This window comes from Ochotona princeps, chromosome 1 (assembly GCF_030435755.1).
Source record: "Ochotona princeps isolate mOchPri1 chromosome 1, mOchPri1.hap1, whole genome shotgun sequence".
NCBI classification, from domain to species: Eukaryota; Metazoa; Chordata; class Mammalia; order Lagomorpha; family Ochotonidae; genus Ochotona; species Ochotona princeps.
The window spans coordinates 13,269,223-13,283,221 of NC_080832.1; the positions used below are offsets into that span (position 1 = coordinate 13,269,223).

Below are 13,999 nucleotides of genomic sequence, written 5' to 3' on the forward strand. Positions count from 1 at the left end.
CTCCTGCTGCTGTTCCATGGAGACTGGGCTGTAGAGAAATATGACAGCCAAAGATTTAGAGTAAATGTTTTTCAGGATCCCTGGAAGGCTTTGTGAGACGAGGGAAGCTTCCACTTCTACACCACTGCCCCACCTTTTTTTGCATATGAGAGCACATGCATTGGGAAACTAACATAAAAATAAATATGAAAAGTAACCTGCTACCCATTAACTAAGTTACAAGCAAAGTGAACAAGAGTGAGTTCTCTTATATACAACTTCGTAAAGCAAGTTGAGTCAGGCCAATGGCCATAATTTTTTTTTTGAAAAATTATAATTGTGCTTACCATGCAAAACTGTTACGGGAACTATCCAGGGTGCTGGACTATCTCACCATGGAGTTTTCCAAGGTCTGTGAATCAGGACCCCAGTTAACCTTCCCGGACCTAAGACCACCACCATACTGAATCATAATGAGACTCCACCTTGAGATGATCTTCTTATGGTCATAGATAACTTGTAAGCCTGGAAGTCTGAAGTCATCAGCTGTATGCTAGCATATTCAGCAATTTATACATGAACCTTACCAAACGAATAGGATTTAGTGGCACAGTTAGTACCAAGCAGATAGGCTTGAGCCCTACACTGTGCCTAATCATCTTTTGAAATACTATTTCAAGATAAGCAATGAATTCAGTGGAGTTCCTCTTCCTTGGAATAAAATGCAAATATACTTCCTGGCTGGCTAAACCCAGAACCAGAATCACTTGTATAAATGACTCCAAAGTCTCCATCTGAACACATCTTAAGAAACACTACTTTGTTTCAAATTATCAATAAATTCATAGCACCAAATTTCATTTTTCTGACTTAGAAAGCATCCTTTATGCTCTCTGTCTCTCTCTCTATATATATAATGTGTGTGTCATATATATGTATGTATATGTATATATGTATATGTGTGTGCACATATAAAGATACATATATGTGGGGAAATATATATACATAAATATTCAACTGGAAACCATTACTTTACTTCTTAAGTAATCAATTTTGTACACTAAGTAGTGGATGAAAATTTGTGTGCTTTCAAATCAAACACTTTAACTCTTCAACCAAAACACTTAGAAAATAATCTGATATATATACTTATTTCTAGCTCTTTTCATAAGTAACAAGAAAAAAGGAGAGCTGTAGCATCTTCAGGACTTTCCATCTATGTGTCAGGTCCTTCACTATCTTTAAATGGATTTCAGGGGCCATAGGATTTATAAAAAGCCAAAAAGTTCAGTACAACTTGTTAGTTCTAAGTTATCAAGACTCTGATGAGTAAACAGGACCAGAAAGCCTTTATTTTTTTTTCTGTTATTCACCTCTTATATGTACAGTCATACCAAACAGATGGAAATAGAACTAAAGGAAAAGCAAAGTAAATTACTTGGTCTTACACAATCCAAGATTAAATTCATGGTTGATCCAGAAACATCTTCGTCTAACCTAGTGCTTAATTAATCTTATCTATTTTAATGCACAGAACTTCCCACATTCTTCCTTTATTCCTGGTCTTTATTCATATGCTCATTTCCTATTAATGAACACAAACGTATTCCTTCCTGTATCGTGTTCACTTGATTCATCCACCCAACAATGTTTTTCAAGAGACCTTCTCTGAAAGCATGATGCACCCTACCAGGACTTCAGGGACTTTGGAAAGACACAGTATTCACCTCCAAGTGAACCCGTGTCACACTACAATTTATCTGCAAGTTTATTTGTTCATCCCTTTCTCAATAGTGTAAGTTCAATAGTGGTAGGAATGGTCTGTCCTCTTAATGTATCTTCAAGACCTTGCACAGTGCTTTGCTTAACAGAGATAATTAATGAATAAAAGAATAGTGAATTTAACAAATTTAAGCTTGCTCATTACCTTAAAAATGTATTATCTCACCTTGATTCTAAACTCCTTATAAACTGTGGATTTAATATACATCTCCTTTAAGAAACGTTACAGGACCTGGCACAGTGGCCTGGTGGCTAAAGTCCTCACCTTTAATGCACCGGGATCCCATGTGGATGCTGGTTCACACCCCCAGCTGCTCTACTTAACTTCCAGCTCCCTGTTTGTGGGCTGGAAAAACAGTCCAGGATAGCCTAAAGTCTTAGGATCCTGCACCCATGTGGGAGGCCTCAGAGAAGCTCCTTTCTCAAAGCTTTAGATTGGCTCAGCTCCAGCTGTTGCGGCCACTTGGGGAGTGAACCAGCAGATAGAAGATGTTTTTCTCTGTCACTCCTTCTCTGTATGAATCTGATTTTCCAATAAAAATAAATCTTTATTAAAGAAACATTATATGTGACTGCACATATATAGAAAGTGCCTGAAATCAAGTATAAATTGTCATTTTTGATATGGCAAAATTAAAACGAAATCCAACTGGCTAGTCTAGGTATACAAGATGGAAAGCATCATGTTTTGAAATCAGTACCTCAAAGCACTTTTGTGCTGACTGCAACACTGTTCACAACAGACATGAACTCAATCAACATGTCTTAATGAATTAAGTTGAAATGATGGAAGATACTCATAAATATACAATGGCATATTATTCAGCTCTATTAGAGAGTGAAATCTGTGACTTTCAGGAAAATTGATGGAACTAGAGGACATTTTATTAAATTAACTAGGTCAGACACAGAGAAACAAATCCCACCTCATATTGGGTGGGTAAAAAATTATCTGAACGTAGGCTAGAGACTGTTAGAGGCTAGACAGGAGAGAGGGAAGCAGAATAAAAGAAAGTTGGGTAACAGATACTGAAACACAGTTAACAGAAGCAAAGTGGAGTTTAACTCAAAATAATGTATGTATTATATCTTATTGAAAACTAGAAGAATCTGAAGTCCCAATGCATTACCAAATGATAAGGAAATGAACTACCTAGTTACCTAATTTTATAAGTACATGATTTATATACATGTTGAGACATTTTCTTGTATTCCATAAAACTGAATAAATACTACATAACACAAAACTTTTTATTTCTTTGTATTACTTACATACTAATCAGCAAAAAAAATTTAAATATACTTGATTTTGACATAATGCCATGCTAATAAAATACCCTTTTCATAAGCTTCATTTTCAGCATTAGCTTATATGTATTTTAACATATGCATGTTTTCTGTTTTATGGACTGAGAAATAACATTAAATTTGATGGTAATTTATGAAGTATGTCGCTAAATACTGAACAAACACAATGAGGATAAATTGTGTTTTGTTATTTTCTTTTTTTGAGGAGAAACAACTCTACTCTCTGTATCTTCACATTTATAATTGATAGAAATGTGTTTTCTCATATGTGTTGAATGTTTTCCTTATCTTTTTCAAACAGGTAGCATTTCCTCTACATTCTTGTTCTCTGTGTCATGAAAACAAGAGTCTCCGCCTGCTCAAATAAATTTCAAATGTAAGATAATGGATTGTGTGTTTGCACATCTCTCAGTTTCCCTGAAAGCATCTAGACAGGAACAGCATAAGTTCTCAATAAAATGTGAATAACCAGAACCTCAGATTTTAAAACCAACTATTTCCTATCCATAAAAATATGGTACTTAAATTACATGAAACCAAACATTGAATTAGGGACCAGCAAATTACAGTGCATGGCCTACTTCTGGTATCTGTCTTTATAGGATTTAAATTGTAATGGCACATGGCCATTCCCATCTCTTTCCATAGTGCCTATGGCTCCTTTCAGGCCACCATGCCAGTATCTAGCAGATACAATGGACTGTAGCGCCTGGAAAGCCTAAAAGAGTTATTGCCTGATCCTTTATAGAAAACTGCTACTGACCTCTGCTCTAAATCATTTTTCCTGATGAGGGAACTCCATCTCAGATAAACAGCATATCTAAATGTGCTGTCAAATCTTTCCACTAACTGTACCACTGTCAGATAGTTTTTACTACCAGAGTAAACACTTAGTAAAAATAATGGCTTTAAAATTACCGAAAACCAAATACACAAGTTATAATGGTTGTCTAAAGCCATTTAACAGTTTATATTAACCTGAAACTAATTATAAATATTAATTTTCCAAATTAAGATAGTAACCTGTGGTATAACTAAACAATTTGTGTGAACATAATCATCCAGCACACACACAAAAACTTTTCTATCAGAGAATATTAATTTTTATAAAATTATCAAAAATGTCCAAGGCGTTCTGCAGAGCTTTAACAGACATGGAAAGCAATAAGTGTCAAAGAAAATGCTTTTTTAAAAGGACCACACTGACCTCACATGCTACTCGATTAAGAGACAAACAGTTTTAAAGAAAGAAAGAAATCTCACTGTCAATGGATGGAAAAATAGAGTGCACCACCCCCAGCTTTCATCCTATATCAGGACAGGAGAGATGAACAAATACAGGACCATCACTTCTTAAACCAGACTCTTAACCAAATCTGGTTTTCAACAAGTTACTTACCTCTGGATATCTCTAGAGTCATAGAACTTCATCTGAAATATTCTTATATTTATTACACTAAGCTTCACTTAAGCTTAGGCAATAAAAAGAGAGGAAAAATGGCCCTCTATGATAATCAAGATTAAACTCAGTAAGCTGAAATTTCCCCCAGACTCTATTCCCAGTAGACCAAGCTACTATAGCATATATATATTTTAGGTAGTAATAATGATGTTTCCCAAGCTATCAGATACAAGGAGTGCCCCAAGAGTTCATAGATAATGTATATTCTGAAAAAAATCTAAGTGTAGCTTTAAAAAATTTTTGTAACAAAATAAACTCATCTTGAAATCCCATTTCCCCTGGGCTTTTCTAAGTATCCCTATATAAAACAATTATATAGATACTTCTAAGATAGAAATGAAATATGATTGGCAGGATATCTGAAAATCTGTAATTAGTAAACAACATACAAGAAAATGTTGAAGTAGACAAAAAAAATATGATTTTACAGTAGGATCCTTACTAGCGCATAGTGCAGATGGCCCTTCCCTATCAGAAGTCCTCAACAGCCAGTCTGCTCATGCTAACAAGAGCTTACACCATCCATTTAAACAAGACGGGGATGGAAGAAGAAAGAGAAGAAGCCACTGAGGTGGTATGGACCAAAGTCCAGAGAAGACTATGTGTATAGAAGTGGCGGGTGTACAGCGATAATGATGTAGAACAGTTGGTATCACAGGGCATCACAGAAGCCTGGGTACCTGAGAAAACACAATACCCTTCTCTGCCATCTCAAATCAGGGTGGAGACATTTCTGTATGCCTCAAACACCCAGCAGTGGAAATCCTCTTTGGATAGAACTTGTTCAATCTTGTTTGACTCTCACCAAGTGAAAGAAACAGAACTGCTGAGTGACACCTCAGTGTACATCCATCAACCCCTTCAGGGACCCCATCACTTTCCCATGTTTCCACTAAGCACACTAGAGGACCTACCAGGTAATAAACATTTTTCATAAATGGCTGATCACAAGTCCCTCCTGTTCATAGGGTCAAAAGTGAAGCAACATAACCATTACCTTGAATACTTCTCTTGAAGAAGGCTTTACAGCCCTCACAGGACCAGACTCCATAATGGTAGCCCGAGGCATAGTCATTGCACACCGCACAATAGCGTGTCTCCTTGGCAGATTCAATGGCCATGCTTCCTCTGTCACCGCTGCTGGCCAATCTCTCCCGGCCACCCTGGCGTCGGTTATCTGAACTGGGCCTAGGGGAGGAAAAGGGGAGAGAAAAAAAAAGCGAATCCTCCATTATCATTAGAAAAGCAAAACATTCACTCTCTGGGCCCGACGGCGTGGTCTAGCGGCTAAAAGTCCTCGCCTTGAAAGCCCCGGGATCCCATATGGGCGCCAGTTCTAATCCCGGCAGCTCCACTTCCCATCCAGCTCCCTGCTTGTGGCCTGGGAAGGCAGTTGAGGACGGCCCAATGCTTTGGGACACTGCACCCGCATGGGAGACCCGGAAGAGGTTCCAGGTTCCCGGCATCGGATCGGCGCGCACCGGCCCGTTGTGGCTCACTTGGGGAGTGAATCATCGGACGGAAGATCTTCCTCTCTGTCTCTCCTCCTCTCTGTATATCTGGCTGTAATAAAATAAATAAATCTTTAAAAAAAAAAAAAAAAGCAAAACATTCACTCTCTTAGAAAGAGTAAGGGTTTAGGGCCATGTAGCAGATCCACTTTATTCTGACATTTTGAAATAATGAATCATAATGTAAGCTAATCTTTCATTACCTCTTGCCTTCTGTTGCAGCATAAGGTGTTTGCCTATTATATTAACCTTGAGGGGAAATTGTTCATGGTAGAGTTGCTGAAAACCTGACTGCCTACCCTAGAATACATGACTCAGAAAACAACAAAGGGAAATTAGATGATTTTTAATAGTTTTCATTTTCTCAGAGAGTCACAATTAATGCAGCACCATCAGAGACCAATATTCATCCCAATTCTCAACCACACCATGTGTCTTCAGGAAACAAACCATCAAGTAGAGCTTTAGAGAGTCAAATAAACTGACACATTATACAGAACGCATAGCTAAAAACTAAAAGCTAAAAATTTTGTCACTGTAACCAGTAATATGGAATACCAGTTTTTATAACATAACCCTATAATATGAGGATACTGTTTAATAATCAATACTCCTCTTTAACAACATGTCAAACAAGGAAAGAGACACAACTGACCCCAAATTTTTACAAGATTCTATGGAAGAAATAAATAACAGAAAGGAAATTAAGAGTGAGCAATGAGAAAATTCTAGAAGAACTAAGTAAATGGAGAAACAAAAAGCTCAAAAAAAGAAGAAATATTTAATAAATATACAATGAGTGCTGCTGATTGGGACAGAAAATCCCAACAAAGAGCTCATGAAGTGAACATGGAGTTGACCAAGAGAAAGCTTAGCAATTAGTTCTTGCAGAGGAGCAAACATGGCACAAGCCACAATCCATCAGCTGGAAGAGTAGAGGGATGTGAGGAAATTTAAAAATAATCTGGATGAAAATTTGAAGAAAAAGAAACAGGTGAGAAGCTAAGGAACATATTAAAAAAAGAGAGAGATTTTTAGAATTAGACTTGACAAAGTACTCAAGGAATTGGCCAGTAGAAGGGAATGGCTGAAGATTCAGAAACAGAATTAAAGACAAAGGCATGAAGAAAATGGCATTAGTTAGGATTATAGTCACCTCCTTGAAGTAGACTGGAAGAAAGACGTGAACGAAACAATTAGGTGAGTGTAGGTCTGTACCTCTGATCTGATCAGGTGTAGAGGGGAGATAGTATAATTCATTCAAGACTTACTAGGCATAGGCAAACAAAAGTGGCAGAAGGAAATTGGCAATACTCAACGCTAAGTCTTTGCTTCTTACTCACATTTTACAACGATCTCCTCCTTCTCATTCATTAATATGGCATACAATTTTGTGGCAAAGCTTGTAAAATGATATTTACCACAATATTCCCAAAATATCAGCTATGTGGATTGAGCACATCTGGCTTGGCCAACATTTTCCATTCTAAATATCATAGCTCTGAGGTTGACAGCCTCAAACAAGGCTTTTGATTTTTAAAGATCCTTAGAGAAATTTTAAGGGACCTCAGAGAACACTGGTTCATTTTTCAAGCTGAGTTCATGTTATACAACACATCTTCTTCCATTTCACCATCATGCTGTTGAACTACCCCCATCATCAATGTTAACGCTTTCTATTCTTTATTTACTAATCTCATATGCATGATTCAAGCCAGTAGGGAGCACTACAAATTGTTAATGACAGAAGCATAGTGCCTTTGAGGTTGGGAATTAATAATGAGCCAGAATGGAGTTGATAGATTTATTGTTTTGTAAACCTTATAATTGTTGCTGCCCTAATAACTTAGTTCCCAGCACTTAGCAGCATTCAACACATGTGTATTGAATGACTGATTGAGTGAAGAAATGAATGAATGAAGCAAATGAATGGCATATGTACGGGCAAAAGCTCCTTGAAGAAGGAATCAAGGAACTCTAATTGTGCTATGATTATACAGAACATAAACTTTATCATCAATTTGACCACTTCTATGTGTACAATTTATAAGTGTTAGGTGTATCCCCATTGTTGTGCAACAAATCTTCAAACCATTCTCATCTCACAAAACTGAAGGTTTATACACATTCAACAGTGATTCCTTACTTCCTCCTCCCCCAGCTCCTGGCAACCACCATCCCACTTTATGTCTCTGTAAATCTTACTGTTCTTTAATAGTCAAACTAGAAAAACCATACAGTATTCATCATTTTGTGCCTGGCACACTACCCTGAGCAAAATATTCTTAAGATCCATCCTTCATATCACAGCATGTGTCAGAATTTATTCTAATTCTTTTTTGTAAAATGGCTAAATTTCCACCCGAATGTATATCATATTTGTTTGTCCAGTCATCCTTGAGTAGACCTTTTATCTGTTGTAAATGGTGGTACTACGAACGTGGTTTGTGGGTTTCGGCCTCACCTCTTTTCTGCTGTCCCTTCACTGCACTTGTGATAGACACGGCATTTTCAGCCTGGCATTTCTTGGTATAAAGTGCCTATTCCACATCTAATACAACCTTCCTTTTCTTTCCCCAGCCTGAGATTCTTTGGTTTCAACTTCCTTTCATAAGACCAAAATTAACCACGATCATTCTTTTTATACTCAAAAGTGTTTCCAGGTTCTGCCTTCCTAATACAACTTCACAAATTCTTAAAAAGCATTACTCCATATAAGTAAGCACTTAACTAATTCTTTAACAAAACATCTCCTTCCTTCAAAATACTTACATCTAACTGAATTGTCACTGAGATTTTACAGTTTTTCATATCAAGACTGTCTCATGTGTTGAGCAGCTGATCAGCTTACCAAACCTCACACTACCACATCAGATGTTCTTGAGTCCACAGACATCTTTCAAGATAATGTGAGGAGAAGAAAGCGGAACCTCAAGTGGAGAATAGAGGAATATCTTATATGAATTATTCAATGCACTAAAACCTTGAAGCACACAAGTGCCAGAGAAAGGATGGCCAGAGAGATACAAGACAGTACGAAATGGAGAGCAGCACTGCACCTTGAGAAACTAGAAATTCACCGCAGAGATTCACTTTCATGTTCATTGTGCTCACTGACTACTGAAATTTCCATTTAACATAGCAAAGAGTGATATCTGAAGGGATTCATCTTGGGCCCAGAAAGTGGGCTGTATTGGCCAAAATGAAACAATTTAAAAAAAAACACTTGCCAATATTTTCATTAAGCAAAGGAAAAGTCCGAAGCCTAACATAATCAAACACTGTCATTTTTCCAATTATAAATAATAATAATACCAGATATCCAAAAGCATTGTTCCCCTGATTAGCTAAACATTTAAAAAAGAACTAAAAAGCCTTGGTTTCTAGAAGAAATAATTTGCAAAGCAAAATTAAAAGAAACAACAAATGTCCATTCCCATGAAATGTGACTTAATTAAGTGCTAGTGATTGGACTTCTTAAAGCTCCTTTACCAAATCAAGTCCCTTATGATTTGTGCACTCAAAATTCTCTCCACTTCTTTGCTTAAGAGATTTAGTTTATTTATTTGAAAGGCAGAGTGACACAGAGTAACAAACAGATCTTTTCAGCCAATGGTTTACATATCACATGGCTACAACAGTCAGGGCTGGGTAAGACCAAAGTCAGGAGGCAGAATTTATGTGGGTTCCTACCTGTGTGACAGAGGCCCAAATACTTGCATCGTCTTCTGCTGTTCCTCTCACAGACGCATTAGCAGGGACCAAGACTGGAAGCAGAGCGGCCAAGGATGAAACTGCAAGGTTATATGCCAGTGTCTCCAGAGGTCTAACCAGCTACGTCACACAATGACACCTTTGCTTCATTTATCACCCCCAACTCCTCTGTTTACATGGCTGTTGACAAATACACATTCCCCTCCAAGATGGTATGTAGCACGCCTCACTGGTTCCCAATCTTAAATGACACATGGATCCTCAATGTGTCATTTAGTGTGCCTCCTGCATCTAACCCATCATCAAATTCAGCTGATTATTATTTAAAACCTTCTACCAATTCTTCTTTGCCTTCCTTGTAATCATCATTCTTGTCCAAGAGAACAACATTTCTCTGTTTGAATTACTAGAGTTCCTAAACAGGATCCCTTCATTTCTCAGATTCATGCTGCAAGCCACTGCCGAAGAATCAATTATCATAAAACACCATATTTACTCATTCACTTTTCACTGTGTGTATCTGTGAAAATACACAATAAACAACTCTCAGCTTGGGGCTTTATTATTAGAGAGATGGTAAACCAAGAGAATTCATAATTTTTAAGAAATCGTGAACATAACAAAATTAAGTCTAAACTGGCACTGCTCTTTGCAGCTCCCTAAGCAAAATTTTTCCAGTTCCTCACACAAGTCTCCCACACATGCTCAGTACTTTCTGACACCTAAACACATTTTGTCTCTCCTGGAAAACCTAGCTTTAGTCACACATCACTCATGAGCTTCATCCTAACATTTCTGACTCATACTGGTTCTGCTTTGAATTCTAATTGTACCTCAAATCTTCATCACATTGTTTCAACATCTCATTAAGACACTAGCTTCTATTTGTGGAGACTCCTCCATCTGTACTTTTGCCGCAAGTATCATCTTCCACCAGCCTCCTAAAATGCCAGTTTCCTTCAGCACTCTGTCCTCAGGCCTCTGTTAACACCTGTTGCGTGTTCTTATACCATTTCAGCCTTGAGAGTAGACACTCAGCTGCCACCTTCCACCCTCCTCCTAGACTTCAGACCTCCAGCGATCTAATCCAAACTCTTGCAACTGTGGCAAGGCCCAATAGTTTGAGCCATCTCTGTTGCCTCTCAGGGTCTGCATTAGCAGGAAGCTGGCATCAGGAACCAGAGTCGGGCATCCAATCAAAATATTCTAATATAGGAAACAACAGGCTAAATGCCCATTCCCCCAAGAAGGTTTGATCTTTTATTTACATACACAGTTGATTTTGCTTATATTCTTAAGGTATTTCACGGTCCTCCTTAAAAATCCATGAATATGTCCACGGGAGATTTCAGACTGAGACCCACTGGCCTAAGGAAGGAACACCAACTCCTCAGCAGCACCAGTCCTTCGTGATCCCGCTGCTGTCTGTGTCTTGAGCCACTGTGCGCCCTGTGATGGCTCATCTGACTCCTCTCACTTCTCCAACTAAGTTAGGATATCTCTCTGGCCTTTGGCACCACTACTTCATATCTAAGGCAAAAGTCACGAGCTCCTGTATTAAAGTCTTCCTTACTAGACGGCAGTCACTGACCTTCTCAAATAACACACATGTACCACATAGGGTCACATATGTGACTCTCAGAATTCTCCAGGTAATCACAGAACAACATGTTCACTGTAGGTTTCTGGGAAAGTGGTTATATAGTAACAGCACTGTTTCCCAGTTTCCAACATACTACTGAGAAGTAGTAGGCACTCGATATGTGACTGTGGAATGAGCAAAATTCCTCATCCCAAAGAGGACATAAGCCATTCAAGAATAGGAATGATACATTCTTAGCATCTGTCTGACCATCAAAGTATGTGCTATGGTGCACTGCACACAGGAAGTAGCCAATAAATACTTACTGGAAAAGTTAGCCAATACAAGACAAAGAACAATGTTGCCAGAGGCATAGCTGAAATTGTTGTTGTAACAGAATGATGTGATGAGGCAATGAAAAGGCAATTATTCATGTTTGCCCATAAACCAACACACAATCTAAAGTGAATCTTTTTGACTTCAAGTATCAGAAGGGATGGGAATTAGCTGAAGGTGCTTTGCAGCTATAACTACAACGAATCTTTCAAGTATTTCTTACCTGTACTTCAATTTAGATATAACTTCCATTTTTCACAGAAGCAAGTAGATATATTTTAAAAATGAACTCCACCAAAAATGGTAGTCCAGAGAGGATTTGTTTTTAGGCAAGTTCAGGGTAATCCTGCGGACCATGTAGTACTTCTCTTGTGGAATAGGAAAATTTAAATATATTTTGTCACATAACAAAATGTGTCCCTGAAAGTCATGTTGGAAATCACTCTAGTGATTATACATGGTTAAGCCCAAAACAACATGTCTTCTGTTTCATGTTATCCATTTAATAAATTTTATTTTGATTTTGATTGAGCCTTTTTGCTATAAAATGGAGGGAGATGGTGCTTTTCCCTCAAAGATACAGAAGAACACTCCCTAGAAAAAAGACTGGAGATAAATGCAATCCTCGACAGGGAGAAACTTAGAGCCTGACTTCAGACCACATCATGGACTTCTGGAAAACCTACCTGACATTTGTTCTAGTAAGATAAAAGCCATACATCCAGGAGGCAAGACAATTTTCATTATAAACTGAAGGTTGTGACAGACACTATTTTAAGTGCTTTATGTGTATTCAGATAACCATGAAAACAACTCTAAACAGTGTTATTGTAACTTCAGTTGTTTTAGAAGTGAGGTAACCAAGGCACAGAGATTAGCCAACTCCCAGTCATGTAATCGGGAAACACTAGAGTCAAGGGCCCAGGAGTCTGACCCCAGAGCCCTGGCTGCCCAGAGGACAGAATCCTTGGGAACTCCACCCAAACGCAACAGAAGCCAAGGGCAAAGCCTTTCACATCTGGGACAAAGTCATTGCCTCAGACTCATCCCTAAAGTCATAAATCCCAGTAGAAACTGTCCACAATTCTTTGTTACAAGATCAGTTGTGGATTTTATTTTTTCTTTAGGTAAAATGCCAGTTAATTACTAGTGCAAAATGAACTCAACTGATTTTCCTTAAACAGGCAGTGGAGCTGCAAGCCTGTGGAAGAATGGCTTGCTCAAAGCTTGAAAATGTCTTAAAATAGGATTACAGAAATCATCTACTTTAACCCACAGATAATGTCACTAATGTGCATATGCAAGAGTTCTGAAATTCTTTATAAGCAAAGAACATTAGCAGTCACCGCTCAAATTTAAGTTTCCTTGTAAAAATGTCAAGAGGTTTTCCCACCCACTTAAGCAAAATGTCTTCACCTCAACCCTGAAGCTTTGATTTTCCACACTAATGGAAAATAAGAGGAGCCTGGTCTAAAGTTGCCTAAAAACTCCATTTATTCAATATCTTTTTATCTTTTATCAGTTACTAACATGTAATCAAATGACCCGGTTTGAGTTTCATCACCTCTGTTTTTCTACTCACACCCATATGTAACAAGTGCTAATGAATGGTGCAGACTAGCAGCCCAAGAATTCAAGAAACAAGGGGTAAGGATGGCTGAGTAGTGGTACATGAAGAGGCAAGAGAGCGCATGCACTACAGTTTGACACCACACTTTTTTAAAAAATGATTTCAGGTCTAATTTTCACAGATGACACCATCATCAGAGAAAAATAAGCTTACCTACATGCAGAATTAAAAAATCCATTCATTTGTTCAATAGCAGAGAGAGAGCATCTAGCTACCATCAGAAAGGGTGTATATTGGTGTACTGGGATGAAGAACCGAGTCAGAGGAGGAGGAGGAAGGGTGGGGGGGCAGGGGCAGTGCAAGGGAAGGGAGCACAGTAGGAAATGCAGAAGGCCAACATCTGGCCTGGAACACAGACAATTTCAAGAGGAAGACGTGGACCTTCGGGAAAACTGACTCCAGGCAAGAATCCTAGACCCACTAGCACTAAAGCGCAGAAGTCCTACGCCAGAAACAACCCCATTTCAATGCTGAACTTTGGCTTGGTTTTGATTGTGATCCCTAAATCTTTTCTTTTATGATCCCATCTGAGAGCATTAACCAACAAGTCACCATATTAGAATTCCTCATAAACAAATGCAAATGGAAATTTTCTCCTAAAAATGCATTTGGGAATTTGCACATCATCATGGATCACACTGTTGCAAATGGGATAAGCCAGGATAAGGGGACAGAGTTTTGTGGTGGAAATGTTC

At 38.2% G+C, this 13,999-nt stretch overlaps 1 protein-coding gene across 2 annotated transcripts in view; it reads right to left on the reverse strand.

Moving 5' to 3' along the window:
- Positions 1 to 13,999, reverse strand: part of ESR1 (estrogen receptor 1) — a 358,224-nt gene that overhangs the window by 196,247 nt on the left and 147,978 nt on the right. For both annotated transcript variants that reach the window (XM_004598354.2, XM_058664156.1), the window contains exon 3: positions 5,529 to 5,719. In XM_004598354.2, coding sequence (XP_004598411.2) covers positions 5,529 to 5,719 — 191 coding nt within the window. The remainder of the gene's footprint in view (positions 1 to 5,528; positions 5,720 to 13,999) is intronic.